General features: G+C 38.1%; 1 protein-coding gene across 1 annotated transcript; it reads right to left on the bottom strand.

Moving 5' to 3' along the window:
* Positions 1-12382: 12382 nt before the first annotated feature.
* On the bottom strand, positions 12383-13354 carry LOC114107665 (olfactory receptor 7E24-like; the record flags this gene model as incomplete). The annotated part of the gene is made up of 1 exon (XM_027955052.2): positions 12383-13354. A coding segment is annotated over one exon (972 nt), but the record flags the coding sequence as incomplete, so codon positions are not given.
* Between the last annotated feature and the right edge of the window lie 11818 nt (positions 13355-25172).

Here is a 25172-nt window from a genome sequence, read left to right as displayed (position 1 = left end):
AATGTCAGGGATCCTAATATTTTTAAATATTCACAGGCCAGTTGTATCACAAATCAGTCTGAGGACCACTAGTATTTGGTATTTAAAAACACCTTAAGTATTTTTACAAAATAGCACTTATAAGAAAAGTAATGATTTTTTTTTTCATTCTACAGATGAGGAATTGATGGCCCAGGTATGCTTATGTTATTTCAGGAATTTTTTTCTTTTTCATTTATTTTCCAAGTTAAATCAGTATGATCTGAAAACACAAGAACACTAAATTATATTCAAGTAGCTCAGTTAAGAGAATTGGAATGCAGGTATTAAATTCCAGGTACCAGAAAATATTGATGTGAAAATCTATTAAATGACATTTTTTAAAAGGGCTGGAATCAAATTTGAATTTCAGGTTCTTCCCTGATGTTATAGTCTTCAACTGTATCTATGATAGATTATGGGAAAGGCAATGAATTAATATTCCCAGGCCACAGCAGGGGAGGGGAAATAGAAGAACTGACTTTCTTTGCCAGACATGTTACTGTAATTGTGTGGGGTTGATACAAATCAACCTGCATAAAATAAAAATTTTGAAAGTGCTTCTTAGCATATTGGTACAGTGTCATCATTGATAAATTCAGTGCCCACAAATGCTGTGTTCATGGTCATTGGCTACATGACTGCTTTCTGATATGAACTATCAGCTTTAGCTGAGTGGTGAGATAATGCCATCCTATCCCTTATCTAGTGTTTTAAATATTATAAGCTAAAGGAATTTGTATTATTGTTTGATTACTTGGTGTCTCTGCTTATCTAGTTTCTTTGTCCAATACTCTTTTCTTTTTCAAAAGGTGCCCAAGCAAAATTAAACTGAAAAACCTAACATCTGTATCAGAATTCCATCTCATGGCACATTCAGAGGACCCAGACCTGCAGCCCATCCTCTTTGGCTTGTTGCTGTGCATGTACCTGGTTGGGGTGCTCAGGAACCTGCTCATCATCCTGGCCTTTAGCTCTGACTCTCACCTCCACACCCCCATGTACTTCTTCCTCTCCAACCTGTCCTTGGCTGACATCTGCTTCATCTCCACCATGGTCCCAAAGATGCTCATGAACATCCAAACTCACAGCAGAGCCATCTCCTATGTGGGCTGCCTGACACAGATGTCCATTTTTATCATTTTGGGATGTATGGATGACATGCTTCTGGACTGTGATGGCCTATGACCGGTTTGTGACCATCTGTCACCCCCTGCAATACTCAGTCATCGTGAACCCTCGCCTCTGTGGCTTTTTAGTTTTGGTGTCTATTTTGTTTAGCCTTTTGGAATCCCAGCTCCACAATTTGATTGTCTTACACTTTGCCTACTTTAAAGATGTGGAAATTTCTAGTTTCTTTTGTGAGGCTTCTCAAGTACTGAATCTTTCTTATGCAATCATGTATTTTGTTGGTGCCATCTCAGGATTCCTTCCTCTCTCAGGCATCTTTTACTCATACTACAAAATTGTTTCCTCTGTTCATAGAATCCCATCATCAAGCGAGAAGTATAAAGCCTTCTCCACCTGTGGGTCTCACCTGGCAGCTGTTTGTTTATTTTATGGAACAGTGGTTGGATTGTACATTGCTTCTACTGTATCACAATCGCCCAGAAAGATTTCTGTGTTCTCACTGATGTATGCTGTGGTCATTCCTATTCTGAATCCTTTTATCTACAGCCTGAGGAACAGGGACATTAATAATGCTCTGTGGAGGCTGCACAGCAGGACAGTGTTCAGGCATGCAGCTTTCATTTGGAACATGTGTTGGAAAAAGCAGCAATGGTAAACATCTAGATTTCCATGTAACTTATGCATCGTTGTGATAACATTATTTTTGTAGTTTGATGATTTTATTTCTTCATCATGTTTCTTAGTAGAATGGTGTTTTCCTGGGCTAGGAGAAGGAGGAAGTGTTTTTTTTTTTTAAATGGGTACAAAGTTTCAGTTTGGGAAGATGAAAACCTTCTGGAGATTGTTGATGGTGATGTTTGCATGAAAGAGTGGATGCAATTAATGCCACCCAACTCTGCACTTCAACATGAGTGAAAGGAAAATCAGTAAAATAGAGGAAGGATAATGGGGGAGAGAAGAGGGGAGGGAAAAGGATAGGACAGGGGACTGAAATGGAACAAACAGATTTCATGCATGAATGATTTTGTCAAAATGAATTCAACTAATCTGTGTAATTATTATGCTCTAATCATTTTTAAAATCAATGCAATAAACAGTGGAAAGTACACACAAGTATAGTCTTGAGTATTAGAAGAGCCCAAAACCTATTGTAGATGTTCATTTCTCCCCTCCACTATTATGAGAAAGTCCTTTATACATTTCAATATTGTGGATCAATTTGACAGATTGTGAGTTCCTGAGCCCCAAGCTCATATGATAGCAAAATGTTAGCTTTCCCTGCTGCCTTGTAGTCTGAAGATTTCAGTCGATTGCACTCCATACCTGTGTCTCTTCAACCATAGTTTTCTGTATCAGAAAACTCCTGTCTGTCCCTATATTCAAGTCAATTGTTCGGATGGAGGCTGAGCCTTCATTAGGCACCTGTCATGGGGTGGATGTCAGAATCACAGTTCGTGTTCGTGGCCCAGCAGAGAAGTATCACAACTCATTCAGTGCCCAGTTGATGATGAATGGAGAAAGGCTGTCGGAACCATTGTTTTTAGTTATGAAGACTAACATGAAGTTTAGGCATTGAGATGGGAAGACACCAATATGCCAAGTTTCAGCTGTTATGAGTTGTGTGAATATGGGTATTTGGTTATGTTGGGGATCCTAAGCATCTCATTTAATGTTTCCATTTCCATTCACACTTGAAACATCATCCATGATGGCAGAGTATGGGTTCCTGTAAACTGTTTCCCAATTACTGTAAAAAGATTATGAAAATGAGGCCAAGGAGAAAGAGAAGAGTACCCACAATACTATGAACAGATATTGAGGGATACCTAAATGTCAGTATCAGAAATGTGTTCTTTGTATCTTCCATCATTTCATCTGCATAATCTAACATTTCACTCCTATGTTATAACCATCAACACCATTATCATCATCATCATCATCATCATCATCATCATCATCATCATCATCCATGAAAGAAAGAAGCACCACATTTTTATGTAGCTAATACCAGGTATTCTGCTAGAAAATAGAAAAGCCATTTTGGTGTGTCTGATTATAGATACAGGGCATGTTGACAGGAGAATACTGGAATGTTGCCCACTGGAGAACCCAACCAGGAATTTCACTTGCCTCTTTCTCCATAATAAATAAATAAATAAATAGTCCTTTTCTCATTGTGTCCTTCCTTTTGGGGATTACTGGTACACCAAAAGGGACAGAAGTGGTTGGTACATTCAAAGTCAACTATAGGAATGACAGAAATAGATTCCAGGCTAAAACCACAGACAGAGAAGATAAGCAGTGAGCAGCACTTATTCCTCTTTCTGCTACTCCAAGACAACCTCACTGTGGCCCACATACCCCTCCATTTTTACAGCCAGCCCACTCAATATCAAACAAAGACATTACAGGCAGGATTTTTACAACATTCACCTCAAAACTGGAATTTAGAATTTAGAACTACTCACTGTACATACCTGTGATTTAGAATTTTGGGTCTTAGCTTTAAAATGTTGAGGGTTGAAAGCAATGAAAAATTTTAGTGCATCAAGTGCAGAGTTTGAGAATTAGTTGTCAGAACTATGAAGAAACACAAAATCCAACAGGTGTCTCATAATTCCTCCTCCTGGGCCTCTCAGAGAACCCAGACCTGCAGCCCCTCCTCTTTGGACTGTTCCTGTCCATGTACCTGGTGACAATGCTTGGGAACTTGCTCATCATCCTCACTGTCAGCTCTGACCCACACCTCCACACCCCCATGTACTTCTTCCTCTCCAACCTGTCCTTGGCTGACATCTGCTTCATCTCCACCATAGTTCCAATATAATTGTGGGCATACAAACTCACAGCAGAGCCATCTCCAGATGTCTCTTTTTATCATTTTGGATGCGTGGATGGTAACCTTCTGACTGTTATGGCCTTTGCTCAGTGTGGCCAACTGCATTTCCAGCCTACTATGAATTCATGCCTCTGTGTTTTCTTAATTTTAAGGTCACTTATTTTAAGCAGCATGAATGAATTGCATTGTAATCTCCCTGCTTTTAACATGTGGAAATTTCTAATTTCCTCCACAACCATTCTCAACTTTCAATCTTTCCAGTTATGACATCTTTAGTGATAACTCTGTCGTGTGTATATGTTGATGCCATCTCTGAATATCTTCCCATGTCCAGAATCCTTTTTCCTTTCTCTAAAAACTTTTCCTCCATTCAAATGATCTCATCATCAGAACAGAAGGAAAAAAAAAAACCTGAGGGTCTCAACTCTCCATTGTTCTCTTATTTTATTTTATGGAACAGGCCTTGGAGTATACTTTGATTTAGCTGTATTATGTTCTCCCAGAAAGGGTGAGATGACCTCAATGATATACACAGTGGTCACACCCATGCTGAAACCCTTCATCTACAGCCTGAGGAATAGGGACATTTAAAGTGCCTGGAGAAGACTGCACAGCATGACAGTCTAATCTCAGGACTGGTGCATTCATTTGGAATGTAAGCTAGAAAACACAGCAGGGATGAATTTAAACATGTAAATTCTGTCTACTTGGACCATCATTTTTTTTTATCATTTTATGGCTTTTCTTCCTTATCATATTTCATAGTAAAATGGTGGTTACCAGAGACATGAGGCATGAGGAGTGAAGAGTTTTTAAATGGGTATAAAGTTTCAGTTTAGAAAAATGCAAAATTCTGGAAATGAATGATTGCTATGGTCTTATAATGTTATGAATGTAATTAATGCCACTTAACTGTGCATTTAGCAATGATTAAAATGGTAAGTTTTTGTTATGCATATTTACCACAATATAATTTAAATAAAAGTAGATGAATCATAATAAAAGAAATAAAATATGTAAATAGGAAACATCCTTCTGCTAGGAAGATGCCCAAAATATTTGTGGACGTACATTTTCTCTTCTGTTTCTTACTTCACTTGTATTAAGAAGTCCTTGGAGATTTAGAAAACATGGAACAATTTGACTAATTATGAGCCCTGTGCATGGAGCCCTAAGGTCATATAATAAATAGTCAATAGTCATCCTATGTCTGCAGCTCTTCAGTTCAATGGCTCCAGTCCAGTTGGCTTCATACCTGTGTCTGATCCTTCCATGGTTTTCTGCACCAGGAAGCTCATATTTATCACAGTATTCACATCAATCCTGAGCACGGAGCCTGAGGCCTCCACTGGGTACCAGGCAGAGGAGGGGCATTGGATTCTCTTTGTCATGACTCAGCATAGACTCAGCACTACCCAGTAAGTGCTGGGGGAGAGGATGGATGGAGGAAGGACTCTCTGGAGTCATCTTTCCCCATCATTAAGACAACATGACAGTGTGGGGTAGATAGATATGAAAATAAAAATATGCAGAATATCAGCTACTTTAACTTTGAAGTTTATGTACCTGACAACTGGGGAGGCGCCAGAAAATCTCATTCAAAGTTTTGATTTCCTTGCACACTGGTTCTATGCGTGGAAGTAGAAATTGGGTCCTGTGAACTTTTTCCTAAGCATTTCAAATGGTTTATGAAGGTGATGAGGGGGAAGAGATTGGCAATAATCGTATTATGAACGACAGTTTCCCAAAAGGGAGTCTCTATGTTCCGTGTAGCATGTTTCATTTCATGTACATAGTCTTCTGCAACTCAGAAATCCACTACATTATTATTTTACCAAAATGGAAAGACAGCATTTTTATGTAACTTCATAATTTGTGTTTAGATGTAAAATAATGAAGCTATGATTGAATTGAGCTAAGTATCACAGACAACAAGCATTTACCCAGAATATTCTTGGAAGGTTTTCTTTATAACAACCCACACAGGTATTTCAAATACCAAGAAAAATCCCCGATACTCACTGTGCTCTTCGAATTAAGGTTCCAGGTGGATCACACAGGTCAGCAGTGGTTGGCCCCAGCTGCCTCCATTATAGACAGGATGGCTGAGCTCACAGGCAAAGGTTAATGTTATGGAACTAAAGTGTGGATTTCCTAACTCTTATCCCAAACCATTGTCTTCTCTACTGGAGCCCACTGGAAATATCTCTCCTATACAAGAGGAAATATCATAGTAATCATGCAGGGGCTCATACTAGACATACCTTGGGAATATTTTGGACAATACATCTTAACAACAGTAAGTTGTTTGATGAGTACAAGTTTTTATTTAACCAAAAATTGTTCCTGATTAATAGAACACCTGGAATGCACATCAACTACTAGAATTCAAAAAAACTGTCTGCCACCCACACATATGTGGAAATCCTCATTTGTATGATATGGACTCAGGCACAAGATTTTGGAAAGCTGGTCATAAAAATAAGTTGACAAATTAATTGTTATCCCTCAGGTAATGGTGTGCATCAGCTAAGACTTTTGAGGTTTAGGAAGGTGCTTCACATGTTGATCTAAACTACTAAATTGCAGGGGCAATAAGTGATGTGTTGTAGATGGCTTGAATGAACATTGGGTTTTTTTCAGGTAAGTCTTAAAGAAAAGTGCAAATGGATATTGAAATCAAAACTAACATGAAAATATTGACAAAAATATGCACACTGAATTTATGGGAACAGTTTCTTTGGTGGAATAGGTATACAGAAAATGGAATCATGCAGAGATACTAAGAACCACATTTCGTATGTAATAATTTAAATCCTTATAAAATATTGATTATGAAGCACATATTACTAAATGTTTATTTTTAATATGGGCAGTAGTTATTGTTAATAGTCACAGAAAATCACACTAATAGAGCATTTTCAGAATGCCAGCAAATATTCTAAGGCTGTGATTCTCAACCCTGGTATAAGACAGGATGACCAAGATCTTCACTAGCTGATATTATAATCAAACTGATTTTAATCCAGTACCAGGGCATCTTGGTATTTCAAAATATTCACAAGTAAATATTATAAATGAGACCAAAAACTGCTACTTCATGTGATTTAAAAATATTTTAAAGCATTTCAAGAATAACACATAAGCTAGGAAATTATTTTACCCAGTTTAGATGTAACTAAATGGTCCAGATGTGTTTAAATACAGATTTCTATTGTGTTTTTCCCAATTAAATGACAGTGTGACTTGACAAAGGAATGAACCTGAGCTGCCTTCAAGTAGCTGATGTAGGAGAATTATAAGCCATTTACCAGGAAATATTGATATGAAAATCTACTAAATGGTATTAGAAGTATCATATCCCAAACTTTGGTTCTGTGTGTTCCCTAATGCTAAAGTCCTCAAACATATGTAAAAGGGTTTATGATCAGAAGAACAAAGAAGCAGTGTACCTAAGCCATTATAAAGTTTTTAGAAAGCAAGGAATAGATTTATTTAGTAGATATTGAGGGAAGACATTTATTTAGTAGATATTGAGGAAGATATTGAGTTGACAAAATAAACATATACACAACAAGAAAAATCAAAAGCGCTAATATTTCATTACCAGTGAATCATTGATGGGGCAATGTGCCCTAAGGCTGATGATATTGGTTATGTACATTCATTTTCAACATATTAATCAAAATTAGAGTCCAACACAAATAATGATTCAAGCTATCTATTACATTAGTGTTGAAATACATACAAAATTTGAGTGAGGACTTTATTCACACAAGAGGGAAAATAGAATGTAAGAGAAGCAGAAAAACTCAGGGGAAATAAGTAGTGCATAATGCTTTCTGATGTAAATGATCAAATTTAGTGTACTAAAATAAGTGAAAAAAGAAAGAAAAGGTGGAGGGAAGGAATTCCATGAAAATAGAAGAGATATCAGAGAGTAGAGGAAGGGGATTGAGGGGGAGAAAGGAAGGACTGGGAAAAGGAGGAGCCAGGGACTGAGCCAGACCGAGATCTCCTTCCTGCATATGTGAATATACCATTGTGAATCTCACTTTTACTTATATCCACAAGACAAACATATGCGTGGTGTTTAAATATTCTAGGCTAATGTAATGGGAAACATTGTGTTTATGCTTGCATGTATTTATTGGTTTCCTTTTTCCAATACATTTTTCTTTTTCAAAAGGTGCCCAAGCAAAACTGAACTGAAAAATCTAACACTTGCATCAGAATTCTATCTCATGGCACTCTCAGAGGACCCAGACCTGCAGCCTATCCTCTTTGGACTGTTCTTATCCATGTACCTGGTCCCATGCTTGGGAACCTGCTCATCATCCTGGCTGTCAGCTCTGACCCCCACCTCCACACCTCCATGTACCTCTTCCTCTCCAACCTGTACTTGGCTGATATTGGTTTTATCTCCACCATGGTCCCAAACATGATTGGGGGCATCCAGACTCAGAGCAGAGCCATCTCCTATGTAGGCTGCCTGACACAGATGTCTTTTTTTCTCATTTTCAGGTGCATGGATGATATGCTTCTGACTGTGATGGCCTATGACCACTGTGTGGCCATCTGTCACCCCCTGCATTACCAAGTCATCATGAACCCTCGCCTCTGTGGCTTTTTAGTTCTGGTGTCTCTTTTGCTTATCCTTTTGGAATCCCAGCTCCACAATTGGATTGCCTTATACTTTACCTACTTCAAAGATGTGGAAATTGCTAATTTCTTCTGTCAACCTTCTCAGATCCTTAGTCTTATCTGTTTTGATACCTTTACCAAAAATATTGTCATGTATACTGTTGGTGCCATCTATGGCCTTCTTCCTGTCTTAGGGATCTTTTTTCTCTTATTATAAAATTGTTTCCTCCATTCTGTGAATTCCATCCTCAGGTGGGAAGTACAAAGCCTTCTCCACCTGTTGGTCTCACTTGGCAGTTGTTGGCTTATTTTATGGAACTGCCATTGGAGTGTACCTTGCTTCAGCTGTATCAGACTCTCCTAGAAATTCTGCTGTGTTCTCTGTGATGTATACTGTGGTGACCCCCATGCTGAACCCCTTCATCTACAGCCTGAGGAACAAGGACATTAAAACTGCCCTCATGAAGCTACAGAGCAGGCCATTCTAGTCTCATTATCTCTTTCTTTCTGTAGTTCAGGTTGAAAAAACCAACCATATAGACCTACATTCTCCTTTATGTGACTCTAGGAGTGTGATGGCTTTCATTTCACTTCATGTTTCATATGTAGATATTGCTTCCTTTGGTTTGTGTTTAATTGAATTTTATGAGTATTCATAAACATTTTTGTCATCATCAACCTTTGTAATTTCTGAACAACATTGGCCTCCAAATGAAATGTTACACTCTCTTTCTTAGCCAGGGGTCAGGGTATGGCACCAGGATTAAACCCAGGGTCTTTTAACAAATTGCAATTGTAAAAGATAAGCACTGAATTTTTAAATGATAACAAAAAAAGGGGAAAGGATTTTGCACTGTGTAAACACAAACATGTTACCATCTGCCAGCATCCAGAGTGAAAGAAATCTTAGAGTCCAAATAAATTAAATGATGATGATAATGATGATGATGCTGACAACCACCATGATAATAACAATGATATCTTTCCTTAATGAGTTCTTACCATTTTCAAAAGTGCTACAAGTAGGGCTGGAGTTGTGGCTCAGTGGTAGAAAGCTTGCCTGGCATGTGTGAGGCCCTGGGTTTGATCCTCAGCACCACTTATAAGTAAATTAATTAAATAAAGGTCCATTGACAACTAAAAAAAAATCTAAAGTGCTATACTAACTATCATTAAAAATGAAAACATTAAGCCTTTAGATGAGTACCAAGTTCTAGCACACAGCTAATAAATTCAGGAACTGGTTAAAAAAATCAAATTTTCTGTTTGTAAAGCCCATAAATTGAATCTATTAAGGTGAGAATGAAAGTTTAAATAATCGATTTTTAACAAGGCACTGAAGACTGTTTTAATCAATACATTCTACCACATCTTCTCAGCACCCTCTTGGTTAAGTGAGTCTTTTTCCCTCATAAATTTACAGTTGAATAAGTTGAACGGAATGTGTTTTCTACCATATTCAAAGTCACACTGTTTTTATTAGTTTACCTTTAAACACCTGAAATGTTTACTTTTAAAAATGTACTTCTTTAAAGTGATAAGAGGAATGAATACCTTTTGATAGGAAACCCTTTGCCTAGTCTTTGACAAAATTACCTGCTATCATACCTGGCCCTGGCAGATAAGCACTGTGGTGGCCCTTAATCTGGGGGTTAGGGAGGATCCCTGAAGAAAGCCAGGTGGGGGAGTAAGATGGTGGCAAAGGTCTCCAGCCCTTGGCTCTCCATAGACACACCAGTATGATCAGCTGTGCCCTAAACTACCTTCGATAGAGCTAAAGTAGTTGGGTCAGAGGATGTGGCACCCATTCTGGGGGTAGTATTGAGTGGAGCTCTGAGATAGCAATGGCCTCAAGTTTTCAGGCAATATCTGGGGAGTTGAGGGTCTTCCAGTCCCAGATATTTCTCTGTGTGTGTGTGTGTGTGTGTGTGTGTGTGTGTGTGTGTTTCTCTTTTAAATTCAGGCATGGGTTGTCACAGTACTCTTAGACTTAAACTGAATTTCCTGAGATATTTCTACAGTCTTTTCCCATCTTTAGATTCCTTAGTGTTTTCCAGACCTGGACATTTTAATAAGGTGTTTCTGGTTTTATTTATTTATTTTTTTGTTTTGATTTTGTATTTTTTCCTGATGGACAAAGTAGGACTTAAATAAAGAGTGGTCTGTTGCAATATTCCCTCCCCAGAGCTACCTGGCTGAGAGACCCCCATGCTGTGGAAGTGAAGTCAGTTCATCCTTAACTTTTGTGAATAACGCTTTAACACATGCCTACTCAAGTTGCATATGGAGGGCAGGGTGCATCTGGAGAACTGAGAGAGAATGTGAAGAAGGCCAGATGGCAGGTATTGAGAGGTGGATGGGGTAGAAGAATCTACTGGCTGAGGCATTTAGAATGACTGTGCCATAGGACAAAAGAATGCTGTTTTTCACTTGAAGTCATTTCATAGAGGGTGACACGGACAGGACACTCACACCACAGCCAAGGAAAAATTTACAATATGTGACATGTTAAAACTGAGGGTAGCATGTAATTTGTTCTTATCCTAATTCTCCTCCTATGATGAGTACCTGAAGAAAAATTAAAACCAGAACTTCTTGCATTCTTTATTAGATATCTCCAATTTATAAAAAATGCATGTCTTCATTATTGTATACATTTACTTTTGTAGAACTGTTTAAAATCTATATTTTATTCTATAACTCTTAATCTTGGGAGGAAATAATTCCATTCTTCATCATATTAAAAACAAATAAGCTCACATTTCTTCTCTCAAGAGTTTATGGAGCATACTATAGAAAGTCAAGCAATCTAGGGAGGAATTGAAATACTGGATGTATGTCTATAAAATATAAATATTTTGTATTTTAATAGGATATTGTGATGGCTAATTTTATGTATAAAATTGGTGGGCTATTGATGTCTAGATTTTTGATCAAACATCATCCTGGGTATATGTGTCTGTAAGTGTCTAATTATTTTAGTTGAGTTTATCCTTTTAGTCGATAGACCAAGTAAAGCAGATTGCCCCTGCCCTGTATTGGTCTGTTTTCTGTTGCTATAACAAAGTATCTTAGGCAGAGTAACCTATACAGAAAAGAAAGTTTATTTAGCTCACAGTTTTGAAGACTGAACTTCTAAACAGTCTGGCACTGGCTGTACTGAGAGCCTCAGGCAAATGAGATTACAATTGTGCAAACATCTGTGAGGCAGAGAACCCATGGCAAGGCAGGACACCAGAAAATGAAGAGGGGCCAATTGTATTCTTTTATAGGAAACCTGAAATATGATGCCATTTATCACATCTCACAGGGATGTCCTGAACAATGACATATATTCAAAACAAGCTTTATTTCTTCAGCACATTTTGAAATGTTACAATTGTTGACAAATCTCAGCATACATTTTTCCCCCTGTTACAATCACTCAGTGTTCACTCAAAAATAGAAGTAAATCTAGTTATTATAATGGAGTAAATTTCATATGGGCAATAAGCTGGATAGTTACTACAGGACAAAGGCCAAGAGGGGACACTGAGCCACAGAGACAGTAACTAAAGGAGCCTGTCAATCACTGAGGACTCAGGAGTGGGAAGGGAGTGAGCACACCCTGTAACTCCAGCCTCATAACCCTCTGAAATGTGATGAGGAGTCAGAGCTAACAAACTGAAAAATGATGTGCCCACAAGGTAGAATTCCTAGGTCTAGGTGTTACTACTCATGGCTTCTCCCACATACATTCCATGGAGCAGCTCAGGTCCTGATGTAGACTTTTCCACTGTGGAACCTCCTTAGGGCATTTTTAATGTCCCTGTTCCTCAGGCTGTAGATGAAGGGATTCAACATGGGGGTGACAATGGTGTACATCACTGAGGAGGCCACACCCTTTCTGGGAGAATGTGAAACAGCTGACCCAAGGTACACCCCAACACTTGTTCCGTAAAATAAGCCAACAACTGAGATATGAGAGCCACAGGTGGAGAAGGCTTTGTACTTCCCCCCTGAGGATGGGATTCGCAGAATGGAGGAAACAATTTTGTAGTAAGAGAAGAGTATTACTGAGATAGGGAAAAAACCAAATATGGCACCAACAAAACATGTGACTAGGTTTTTGATGAAGGGTTCAGAACAGTCAAGATTAAGGATTTGAGCCGGTTCACAGCAGAAATTATAAATTTCCACACTATTGAAGTAAGCAAATTGTAAGACAATGAAATTATGCAACTGGGAGTCCAAAAGGCTAAATAAAGAAGACACAAAAACCAAGAAGCCACAGAGGCGAGGGTTCATGATTACTGGGTAATGCAGGGGGTGACAGATAGCTACAAACCGGTCATAGGCCATTACAGTCAGAAGCAGATCATCCATACATCCAAAAATGATGAGGAAAGACATCTGTGTCAGGCAGCTCACATAGGAGATGGCTCTGCTGTGAGTTTGAATGTTCACCAACATCTTTGGAACCGTGGTGGAGATGAAGCAGATGTCAGCCAAGGACAGGTTGGAGAGGAAGAAGTACATGGGGGTGTGGAGGTGGGGGTCATAGCTGACAGCCAGGATGATGAGCAGGTTCCCAAGCACTGTGACCAGGTACATGGCTAGGAACAGTCCAAAGAGGACAGGCTGCAGGTCTGGATCCTCTGAGAGTCCTATGAGATGGAATTCTGATATCTGTGTTAAATTTTGTGGTTCTGTATTTCTTGGGCATCTTTTGCAAAAAGAAAAAAAAATGTAAAATTGTTGGTGAAAAAAAGAAGTAAGTTAACAGGCACCCAGTACTCCATATATATTTTGAACTCACATATTCACAATTTAAGTGTTCACACTTCAGTTCTGTAAACCCTCAGTAATGTTTCTCAGTTGGGACAAACCCAAACTTTCAACTATCCCAATTCATGGTTTCTGTGTTATTCACTTTCTTGTTGGCACACCTACTTTGGAGAGACTTAAGTTGAACCCTGAAAACCAAGAACATCAGTGATAACAACTCCAAGCTCACATTGCAATATGACCTATTCTTTTGAGAAAATAATAGAGAAAAAGTAACAGTTCCCACTTCCAGAAAAACAAACAGAAACCAACATCACTGTAAAGGAATTTAAGAAGCATTGAAATTTACCTTATTCTTACCTTAAACCAAAGTGCAGTATCTATGTACTTGAAATGCACAATATTACAAAATCTACAAGAGTTAGACTGCATTAGTATAATGCTATTAGAGTTGACATTTGGAAATCAGAATACATAGTTATGTGCCAGTAACTCTTCTTTGTTAGGTTTCTGATTTACTTCCTTTATTCAAGTACTCACTCAAATTTTGATAGTCTTTTAAGAAGTATTTAATATAAAAGTCTTATCTCTGATGGTAATGAACTTCAACTTTACATAAATAGTGTTTGGTTAAATGCACATAATCTTATGATGTTGCTGACCAAATATGATCTTAGTGTGGCACTGTACTGGTCAAGGATCAAAAATTAATGAACTTTGAAGAAATGCTTTTTACTTATTTTATTTCTTCTTAATTTTATTTTTAATTTTAGTTTATTTTTGTTAACTTCCTATAAACTCAGTAGTTCATCTGCTATTAAGACCACTCAAGGCTTTTTAGACTTTTGAAATGCACTAGCTTATATCAACACCTGGATTCCAATATCTCTGTGAAGTGCATACCTCTACTTCAGATGGGGTAGAAGACACACAGCATGACCCAAGGGAAGGACGTCATTTAACTTGTCCTTTTTATTCTTCGGATAATTCTTTCAAAATTCTGTGTCTTTTTCCTTATTACTCAAGTTAGAATTTCCCCAAACAATGTGAATGGAGGATAATTGAATTCCAAGCATAGAGATATACTCGCTTTTACTATTAATCACCTACAGTTGTTACCCCTCCAAATTATCAGTCATTATACAATGCATACCCTTATTCTTAATATGCACCATCAAAAATACTCCTGAATTCCCCATGAAAAGGGAAGAGAGGTAGGTGGAATAGGAGAAGGGGGTTGAAGGGGAAGGAGGGAGGAGAGGAAAGGGAAGAACAGTGGAATGAACCTGTCCAAACTTTCTTATGTCCATACATGAATATACCACTGTGAAGTTCACCTTGATGTATATCCATATTGCATGAAATTTCAAAAACAACTATAAGAAGTTGGAAGAAGAACCAATAGCTGAAGGAGAAGTATAGGAAGGGAAGAGGGGAGATAAGGGGAAGTATTGGAACAAGCTATATCCTGTGCTTGTGTAACTACATCAAAATGAACCCCCACATTATACAACTGTGAATAAAATCTTAGTGTATTCCACAAAAATATTCTTGTCTTTTCCTCTTTAAAATTTATTATTGTATTTTTTAATCCATGTCAGTTTAAATTTATATGTGTTTTAAAGTAAGGTTTGAAGTTCATTTTCCTACACATTTATTCAATTGTTCCAGAAGCATTAAATGCAAAGGAGAAAACGTCTTTTCTTCATTGAATTTTCTTGGTACCATCACTGAAAATGAATTGATCATACCTGTCTGGGTCTATTTTTTTTTAATTCCTGACTTCCATCTAGTAACAATTCTTCCAAGATAAATCAAAGAGAAATTTCATCCTGCGTGGGTGATAATATTCCCATTTGGCTCCAATACGAGGGACGTTGCCATGGGATGGGAGGTAGAGAGTCAACACTCAGTCCCTCATCACTGAACAGCTACTATATGAAGAATGAGGGTAACTTTCTCCACACCTCTTTTCTCAGTATGAAGAATAACGCTCATCTCCAAAACACTCATGCTACATATCTAAGTTTGGAAACTAATATGTATTTAATCATCATGGGTTCTGTTCAAAAAGTGAAGAATTCAACAATTAAACAGTGAATTTGTGGATAAATACAACTATCAAAGTTACTGAATCTTCGGAATGATGCAAAACTCCAATATAGGTCTCACCCCAAGACCTAAGGCTCACCTGGCCACTAATATTTATGTATATTTTTCTTATTTTATTGCATGAAAATCTCTGCCAAAATTTTTTTTATTGGCGCATTACAGTTGTACATATTTGTGGGATTTGTTGTTGCATATTTGTACATGCTCACAGAATAAATTTGCCCAATAAATGTCAATGCACCTAAATGGAATCATAGGGCCCAGGTGACCATGGCACAGACACAGACAATAGCTATTGTGACCTGTCTCTAGTTCTGTGGCACATTCTTAAAAGAGATGAAAGGGCAGGAAGGGAAATACAAGAACACTGGATACACACTGAGTAGGCCAAGTACTGTGGACCAGAAAAGGGTCTCTTTAATATTTAACAGAGACTTTTCCCTTTTTATGTCCCCTTTTGTGCTAAACAAGGTATAGGTTCTGGGGAAATGGAAATCAGATTAATCATTCCTCTATAGATGTCAGCATATAGTTACACAAGAAAAATAAAAAGTCTTGTTACAAAAATAGGAAATCTGTACCATCAGGTCACAGAATCTTTTACTTAAGTGCTGTGATGACTTAACCTTATCATTACTACAAATAATAACATGCAAGTTTTATTTTTCCCAATTTTATGCATTTAGTACATATTAAACACACAGGGAGCATCAATTATCTGCTTGATCCTTACTCAACACAGTTGTCTCAACTATAAATAAACTGAGAGTCTTACAACTTTCTTTTTCATGGAAATAGTTAAAGCAACAGGATATAAAATTAAGTTCCCAGCTCCGGGTAACATGGACTAATCTATTTCATTGTTTCAGGACCATCTGGAAGTTTTTAGCAGAGGTACAGAGGTCTTCATCAGAGGCTCATATCTGGTACCTATTTCAACTCTTTCCAGTTTCCTGAGTAATGATGAAGCCATTATTAATCTGACTCAAAGACTCCTTTATGGGTTAAGTGGTCTGACTTTAAGAATGTGGGAAGATGTGGACAGCTGCAAGGTCATACTGGAGTGGGAAAGAGAGCAGTCTGTGCTGAATGATGGTGTGTCTTTTCTTTCTATGATCTTTTCCTACAATCTCGGCCATTGTTCCCATAATCACTGCTTCTGGTGACACCTGCTGATCTGTTCTGTGACTTACCAGATACCCGCAAATGTAAGTGCACCCTGAGGGGCAGGTCTCATGCTGGAGTAACAGGCAAGTTAAATGATGGTTAACTCAAGAGTTTACAAGCTAAAAGCATAGCAGGAGTTTCATAAAAATTCTGTTCTCTTATCTTTTCTGTAAAATGATGATAAGGTGCTTCTAACCTGAGAATGACTATGCAGGAAAACTGAAATAATCTACATAGAATGTATAGCCCAGAGCCTGGCACTCTGGAAGCTTTAAATAATGTTTCCTGCTACTATGAACACTATCCTCATCCTCCTTATCACCTTCATAAATCTTTTGGAAAACTAAGGAAACAGTTTAATGGGAGCTATCTTCTGCTATTCTGGAAGGGACGTTTATGGTAAATAGAACAAGTTTGGAAGGAAAGTAAAACTTTGAATGAGATATCTAGGAAATTTGACACAACTGAGAACATAAACTTTACAGTCATCACACCTAAGACTTTTTTTTTTACATACATGACAATAGTGATTTTGCATATAATTATTCGCCTATCTGGCTACTCAAAATGAACGTTTGCTGTGATAATGAGGAAACAATACTTTGAACAGACCTTCCTCCATCCTTTACCTCCTCCAGCACTTACTGCATCTCTGATGGATCATGGCAGAACCATGAAGATCTAAGGTTCATCTATTCTCTGATACCCATTGAAGGCTCCAGCTCCATCCACAGGATTGATGCCAGTGCAGTTTCACATAGGATTTCTCTGATACCACCAATCATGGGAGGAGGCACAGGTATGGAGGCCACTGAACTTGGAACCATGAAGCTGAAGGGCTGCAGGCACAGGCTCATTATTGATGATTATATAATGTTGAGGCCCAATGCACAGAGCTGATTATTAGCCAAATTGGTCCAGTTTGTCACTAACACTAAAGACTTTCCCACAGTAATGGGAAGATAGAAAGGAATATTCCACAGAAGTTTGGAGGCTCTTCTTTTTACACAGGAGAAAGCTAGTCTTTAAAATATATATATATATATATATATATATATATATATATATATATATATATATATATATATATTGCTATTAGGTTGTTATTTCCGGTTTTACTATGGTAATATTAAAATTCCCAAACAATTTACAACTTTCACCATCATGAGGCACATGGTACAGTAGTATTAATTACCATCATGCTGTGGTGCATTCATCATCAACGTCCATCTCCAGAAATTTCTCATCTTCCCAAACAGAAACATTCTACCTATTGGAAAAAAATTCCACATTCACTGGGTGTCATGGCAAATGCCTATAATCCCAGCAGCTGGGGAGGCTGAGGCAGGAGGATTGCAGTTCAAAGCCAGCTTCAGCAACTTAGGGAGGCCCTGTCTCCAAATAAAATATAAAAGGGGCTGGGGATGTGGCTCCGTGGTTATGCACCCCTGGGTTTAATCCCTGGAACCAAAAAATAATAATAAAATTCCCCATTCAGCTGCCCCCAAATTAGCTACAACTGTTCTACTATAAAACAAAATGATAGATTAAAATCATTATAGCATATACAAAAAAATAATGTGACCACAGAGGCAAGATATCAAGGTATAGATGTTTAGTTTTGCTGTCTTTCCTACCCTACAATTAAATTGTTTTCTCAGGTCATTAGAGTGGGTTAATGGGGCATAATTTCATTTGTAATCCTGTTAGTTAAAATAATAAATTATTACTCATCTGAAATAGGATTAATATCCAGAATATATAAAAAACTGAAAATATTAACAATAAAAATAAGTAAACCAATAAAAAATGGGCAAATGACTTAAAGAGACATTTCTCAAAAGGAATACAAACATCCAATGAATATATGGGGAATGCCCAACATCTTTGGCCATCAAGAAAATGCAAATTGAAATTGAAACATGATTACACCTTGGAATGACTATTATCAAAAGCAATGAAGCAAGCAAAAAAGTAACCAATGCTGGCAAGGATGTGGGTATGAAGCCCTTATGCATCATTGGTGGAACTGTAAACTAGTATAGCCATCACAGAAAACAGTAAGAAGTTTCTCAAAAGACTAAAAATGGAACTATCATATGATACACCTGTATTACTAGAGGGTGTGTGTCCACAGTGTGTGTCAGTGTACAAAAGAGGCACCTGCACACCTGTGTTCATTCTGGCACTGTTCATAGTAGCTAATTCTGGACAGCCTACACACCCACAACAACAGATGAATTGATGGAGAAAACATGGTCTTTAGTAGTAGTAGTAGTAGTAGTAGTAGTAATAGTAGTAGTAGTAGTAGTTTTCAGCCACACCCACCCCCAAAAAATGAAATTCTGTCATTGTAGGAAACCGAGTGGAATGGGAAGTTATCACACTAACAGAAATAAGTCATATACAGAAAGACAAGCATTGTCTGTTTTCTGTCATCTTAAAAAATGACCTAAGAGGAGAAAGACTATCAGGGACTGGACTAATGACCAGGGGGCAAGGGAGGGAAGGGAGAGTGGGAAAGGTTAGACGGGAAGGTGGATCCACACACAACATATGGATGTGTGGAAAAGTCACAGGAAAACCCATCAATATGCACAATCAACACAAGTTCATCAAAAAGCATGCATGTGTATATTTATATACACACATATACATGTATGTGTGTGTATAAGTAGACATTAATATGTATGTATGTATAAATACACACACATATTTCTAGCTTCAGTTGTAATTACAGTTATAGCTATAGGTTGGATCTGAAATGTCCCCCAAAGGCTTTGTCCCCAAAGATGATGCTGTGGAAGGTGGTGACGAATTTAGGAGGTGGAACCTAGTTGAAGGAAGTAGGTCACTGGGAGTGAGTTGATTTGAAGGGCATAAGATATTCTTGGTCACTTTCTCTCCTCTCTCTCTCTCTCTCTCTCTCTCTCTCTCTCTCTCTCTCTCCCTCTCCAGCTAATAAAAGGCCAGAAACTCCCCCCCACACACCCCCTTTCTGCCACATTCTGCCTCACCATAGGCCCCAAATAGCAGCACAAAGAGACCATGAATTGTAACCTCTGAAACATGAGACACAATAAATCTTTCTTCATTTTACGTAGTTTTCCTCAGGAGTTTTGTCACAGTGGTAGAAGGCTGACTAACACACAGTGCTGAGAGCCCATTTGTTTCTTTTTTTCAACACTTTTCTTCTTAAAACAATATCCAAGTAATTCCTCATGGTGTATAAATACCAAATTTTCTTTATCCATTGATCTGTTGAAGAGATGCTAAAATACGACAAGGGGGGAGGGAAGAATAGAAGTTCAGTGGATTAGACAAAGGGGAATGAAGGGAAGGGAGGGGAATGGGAGTAGAAAAGACAGTGGAGTGAATCAGATGTAACTTTCCTATGTTCACATATGAATATACCATCAGTGAAAGTCCACATCTTGTACAAGCACTAGAATGGAATCCTAATTAGAATAAGTTCTACTCCATGAGTGTGTAATATGTCAAAATACACTCTACTGTCATGAATATCTAAAAAGAACAAATAACAAAAGGTATCTGAGCAATATAGAATCACAAGATAGAAACATGGATGTAATACTTCCAACTCCTAGGTCTCCAAAAGATGACAAAATGCAGCCCATCTTCTCCAAACTGTTGCTGACCATGTACCTGGTCACAGTGCTTGGGAACCTGCTCATTATCCTGGCCATCAGCTCTGACCCCTACCTTACACCCCCATGTATTTCTTCCTCTCCAACCTGTCCTTGGCTGACATCAGTTTCATCTCCACCATGGTCCCAAAGATGATTGTGAACATCCAAACTCACATCTCCTATGTGGGATGCCTGAATCAGATGTCCTCTGCCTGACTCAGATGTCCCTGTTTATTATTTTTGGAGGTATGGATGGTATGCTTCTGACTGTGATGGCTTATGATCCATTTGTGATCCTCTGTGTCCCGCTGCATAACCCAGTAATCATACACCCTCACCTCTGTGGCTTCTTAATATTAATATCTTTTCTGGTTAGCCTTTTGGACTGCCACCTGCACAGTATGATCACCTTAAAATTTCCCTACTTCAAGTATGCGGAAATTCCTAATTTCTTCTGTGACCCTTCTCAGCTCCTCAATCTGGCCTGTTCTGATACTTTCACCAGTAATAAAATCATGTGTTTTCTTGCTGCCATTTATAGATTTTGTCCCATCTCAGGGATCCTTTTCTCTTACTACAAAAGTGTTTCCTCCATTCTGAGGATCCCATCCTCAGGGGGGAAGTACAAAGCCTTCTCCACCTGTGGGTCTCACCTGCAGTTGTTTGTCTATTTTATGGGACAGGCCTTGCAGGGTACCTCGGATCAGCTGCATCACATTCTCCTAGGAAGGGTACAGTGGCCTCCATGATGTACACTGTGGTCACCCCCATGCTGAACCCCTTTATCTACAGCCTGAGGAACAGGGACATTAAAAGTGCCCTGAGGAGGCTGCCCAGGAAGACAATTTAATCTCAGGATCACAGCATTCACTTGTAAGACAGAATACAACAGGTTTTAAATCACCATTACTCTTGTAGTTCAGTGGTCTTAATCCATCATTACGTTTTATTATAGAAGAGTGGTAGCCAGAATTGGGGGAAGGAATATTGGGAAGTTTTTCAAATGTGTGAAAATTTTCAATTTAGGAATTGGAGAAAAAGTGTCTGGAAGTGGATGATGGTGGTTGTTGTACAATAATGTGAATGCAATTAATAAAACTGAACAGTTTTATTAATTATTAAAACAATGGTTGTTCCATTGTAAACAATGGAAATGGAATACATGTGGACCTTTTAAAAAAAAAATGAAAGAAATTAAAATACCACACAGTCCACATGAACTTCCTCATGAGAAGAGGAAGAGCCCAGAACCTTTTGTGGACATTTTATTTTCTCTTCTTATTCCTCCACTAGGCAGTCCTGAGAGGACGGGATAACTTGGAACAATTTGGTGAGTTATAAGCTCTGTGCACAGAGTCTTCAGGTGAGGGGTAGTCAATAGTCTGCCTATGCCTCCAGCCCTTCATTGGTGGTTCCAAGAGTACTGGGCTCCGTACCTGCACCTCCTCATTCCAAGGTTGTCCACATTCAGAAACTCTTATCTAACACTGTGTTCATATCAATCCTGAACATGATACCTGTGCCTTCATTGGACAACTAGGAAGGAGGTGGTGTTGGGTCTACACTCCTTAATAATGACTCAGCAGTTATGCAATGTAACTCAGTAAGTGTGGTGGGAGATGCTCAATGGAGGAAGGACAATCAAAATTGCTTAATGATTTTTTTTTTAACTTTAAAAATTTGTTCTAATTAGTTATACATGACAGTACAATGAATTTTGACAAATTATACATGGATGGAGTATAAGTTCTCATTCTTCCAGTTGTATATGATGTAGAGTTACACCAGTTGTGTAATCATATAGGCACATAGGGTAATAATGTCTGATTCATTCTACTATCATTTCTACCCATATACTCCCTCCTCTCCCTTCATTCCTCCTCTCTGTCTAATCCAAAGTACCTCTATTCTTCCCTAGTGTCTCCCCTTATTGGGAATTAGCGTCTGCATATAGGAGAAAACATTTGGCCTTTGGTTCTTTGGGATTTGCTTATTTCATTTTGCTTGATATTCTCCAGCTCCATCCATTTACCAGCACATGCCATCATTTTATTCTTCTTTAAGGCTGAGTAATATTACATTGTGTATATATCAAATATTCTTTATCCATTCATCTGTTGAAGAGCACCTAGGTTGATTCATGATTTAGCTATCATAAATTGATCCTCTATAAACATTGATGTGGCTGTGTCATTGTAGTAGGCTGATTTTAAGTACTTTGGGTATAAACTGAGGAGAGGGATAACTGGGTCAAATGGTTGTTCCACTTCAAGTTTTTTAAAGAATCTCCATACTGCCTTCCAGAGTGGTTGCACCAACTGGCAGTTCCACCCGCAATGTATGAGTGCCTTTTTACCCACATCCTCACCAATACTTATTGTTGCTTGTATTCTTGATGATTGTCATTCTGACTGGAGTGAGATGGAATCTTAGTGTAGTTTTGACATGCATTTCTCTAATTGCTAGAGATGTTGAGCATTTTTTTTTTCATATATTTGTTGATAGATTGTATTTCTTCTTCTGTAAAGTGTATGTTCAGTTCCTTAGCCCATTTTTTACTGGGTCATTTTTGTGTGTGTGTGTTAAGAGATTACTGCTCTATCTGAGGTGCATGTAGTAAAGATTTTCTCCCATTCAATAGGCTCCCTGTTCATGTTATTGTTTCATTTTCTGTGAAGAAACGTTTTAGTTTGATTCCATCCCATTTGTTGATTGGGTTTTTGTTTGTTTGTTTGTTTGTTTGTTTGCTTGTTGTTTTTTTGTTGTTGTTGTTTTTGTTTTTGTTTTTTGTGATACCAGGGATTGAACTCAGGGGCACTCGGCCACTGAGCCACATCCCCAGCCCTATTTTGTATTTTATTTAGAGACAGGGTCTCACTTAATTGCTTAACACCTCACTTTTACTGAGGCTGGCTTTGAACTAGAGATCATCCTGCCTTGGCCTCCTAAGCCACTGGGATGGATTACAGGAATGGGCCACTGAACCAGGCTTGATTCTTGGTTTTACTTCTTATACTTTAGGAGTCTTGTTAAGAAAGTCAGTTCCTAAGCCCACATGGTGAAGATTTGGGCCTATTTTTTTCTTCTATTAGGCACAGGGTCTTTGTTCTACTGCCTAAGTCTTGATCCACTTTGAGTTGAGTTTTGTGCAGGGTGAGAGATATGGATTTAATTTCATTTTGCTACATGTGGATTTCCAGGTTTTCCAGAACCATTTGTTAAAGAGGCCATCTTTTCTCCAATGTATGCTTTGGTGCCTTTGTCTAGTATGAGAAAACTGTATTAATGTGGGTTTGTCTCTGTCTTCTATTCTGTACCATTGGTCTACATATCAGTTTTGGTGTCAATATTATGACATTTTTGTTACTATGGCTCTGTAGTAAAATTTAAGTTCTGCTTAAATGCCTCCTGCTTCACCTTTCTTGCTAACGATTGTTTTGGCTATTCTGAGTCTTGTATTTTTTCAAATGAGTTTCATGATTGCTTTTTCTAGTTCTATGAAGAATATCAATGGGATTTTAATAGGAATTGCATTATATCTGTGTAACTCTTCTGGTAGTATGACCATTTTTACAATGTTAATTCTGCCTATCCAAGAGCATGGGCAATCTTTCCATCTTCTAACATCTTCCTCAATTTCTTTCTCTAGTGTTCTCAAGTTTCCATTGTAGAGGTCTTTCACCTCTTTTGTTAGATTTATTCCCAAATATTTTATTTTTTTGAGGCTACTGTGAATGAGGTGGTTTTCCTGATTTCTCTTTCAGTGGATTCATCACTGATATATGGGAATGCATTTGATTTATGGGTGTTAATTTTGTTTACTCTTCATCAGGGCAAACATTGCAGTTTGGGTAGCAAGATGGTATGTTACTGATTTGCAGAATTTCAGGTATGAGGACAGTGAAACCTATATTCTTGGAGGAAGTATCATAAATCTCATTCAAAGTTTTGATTCCCCTCCATGGATTCTTCCTCCCAAAGACATCTCATTTATGTTAACATAATATAAACTCAGTCCCTCTAAATTGTTCCCTTAACTTCCAAAATAATACTGAAGGTCATGCTGAAGATGATGAGAATGATAGTAACTATAACATCACAAAACATAACTAAGACCTTCTTCATGCCTGGGCCTGAGCTATTTTCTAAGTAGTCTGCATCATTTCATATGTACATTCTTTCCCATATCATGAGCACCTATGTCATTGCTATTTTACAGCAAAATAAGGAGCATGATATTTTTATGTAATTTGTACCAGGTCATTATGTAGTGAGCAGGGAAGACATGTTTTTTTTTTTTTTTCAGCCTGTCTGATTAGAGACACAGCACATCTTTCCAAGGGAATCTTAGTGGTTTGTCTCCTTGATAACACTTCCTCCCCCATCACTCTAGGAAGAGACCTGCTAATCATTGTGACCTGATAATCATGTGATCTTCCCTTTGGAAATCTCTGGGTTAACCACAGAGATGCTCTGTGTTTGGCACCAATTGCATCAACTGTATTAAGGACAGCTGGGATCACAGGCAAAAAAATCACAGAATGAATAGATGCTAGGTCAGTGTAGAATTCTATTGCCCTCACTCTAGGGAATTCTTACACCTTTCCACATCCAGTATGATCTTACTTAATCTCAGAAGTAGGCATAGGAGGCAGAGCAAGATGTTCATTGGTTGAATGAGATTCACCAGCTTTCATCTCCCTATAGACACAACCAGTTGCATAGATATTCACACAGCATATTACATTCCTAAGAGCTGGGAAAATCAAGTGAGAATGCTTAGTGCCTACTTTTAGTATAAAAAAATGAAAAGACATATGGAAGAAGTTAGGAGGGAACTAGCT

This window comes from Marmota flaviventris, chromosome 1, assembly GCF_047511675.1.
Source record: "Marmota flaviventris isolate mMarFla1 chromosome 1, mMarFla1.hap1, whole genome shotgun sequence".
NCBI lineage: Eukaryota > Metazoa > Chordata > Mammalia > Rodentia > Sciuridae > Marmota > Marmota flaviventris.
Note: the sequence above shows the minus strand (reverse complement) of the source record. Positions and strands in the feature narration are given on the sequence as shown.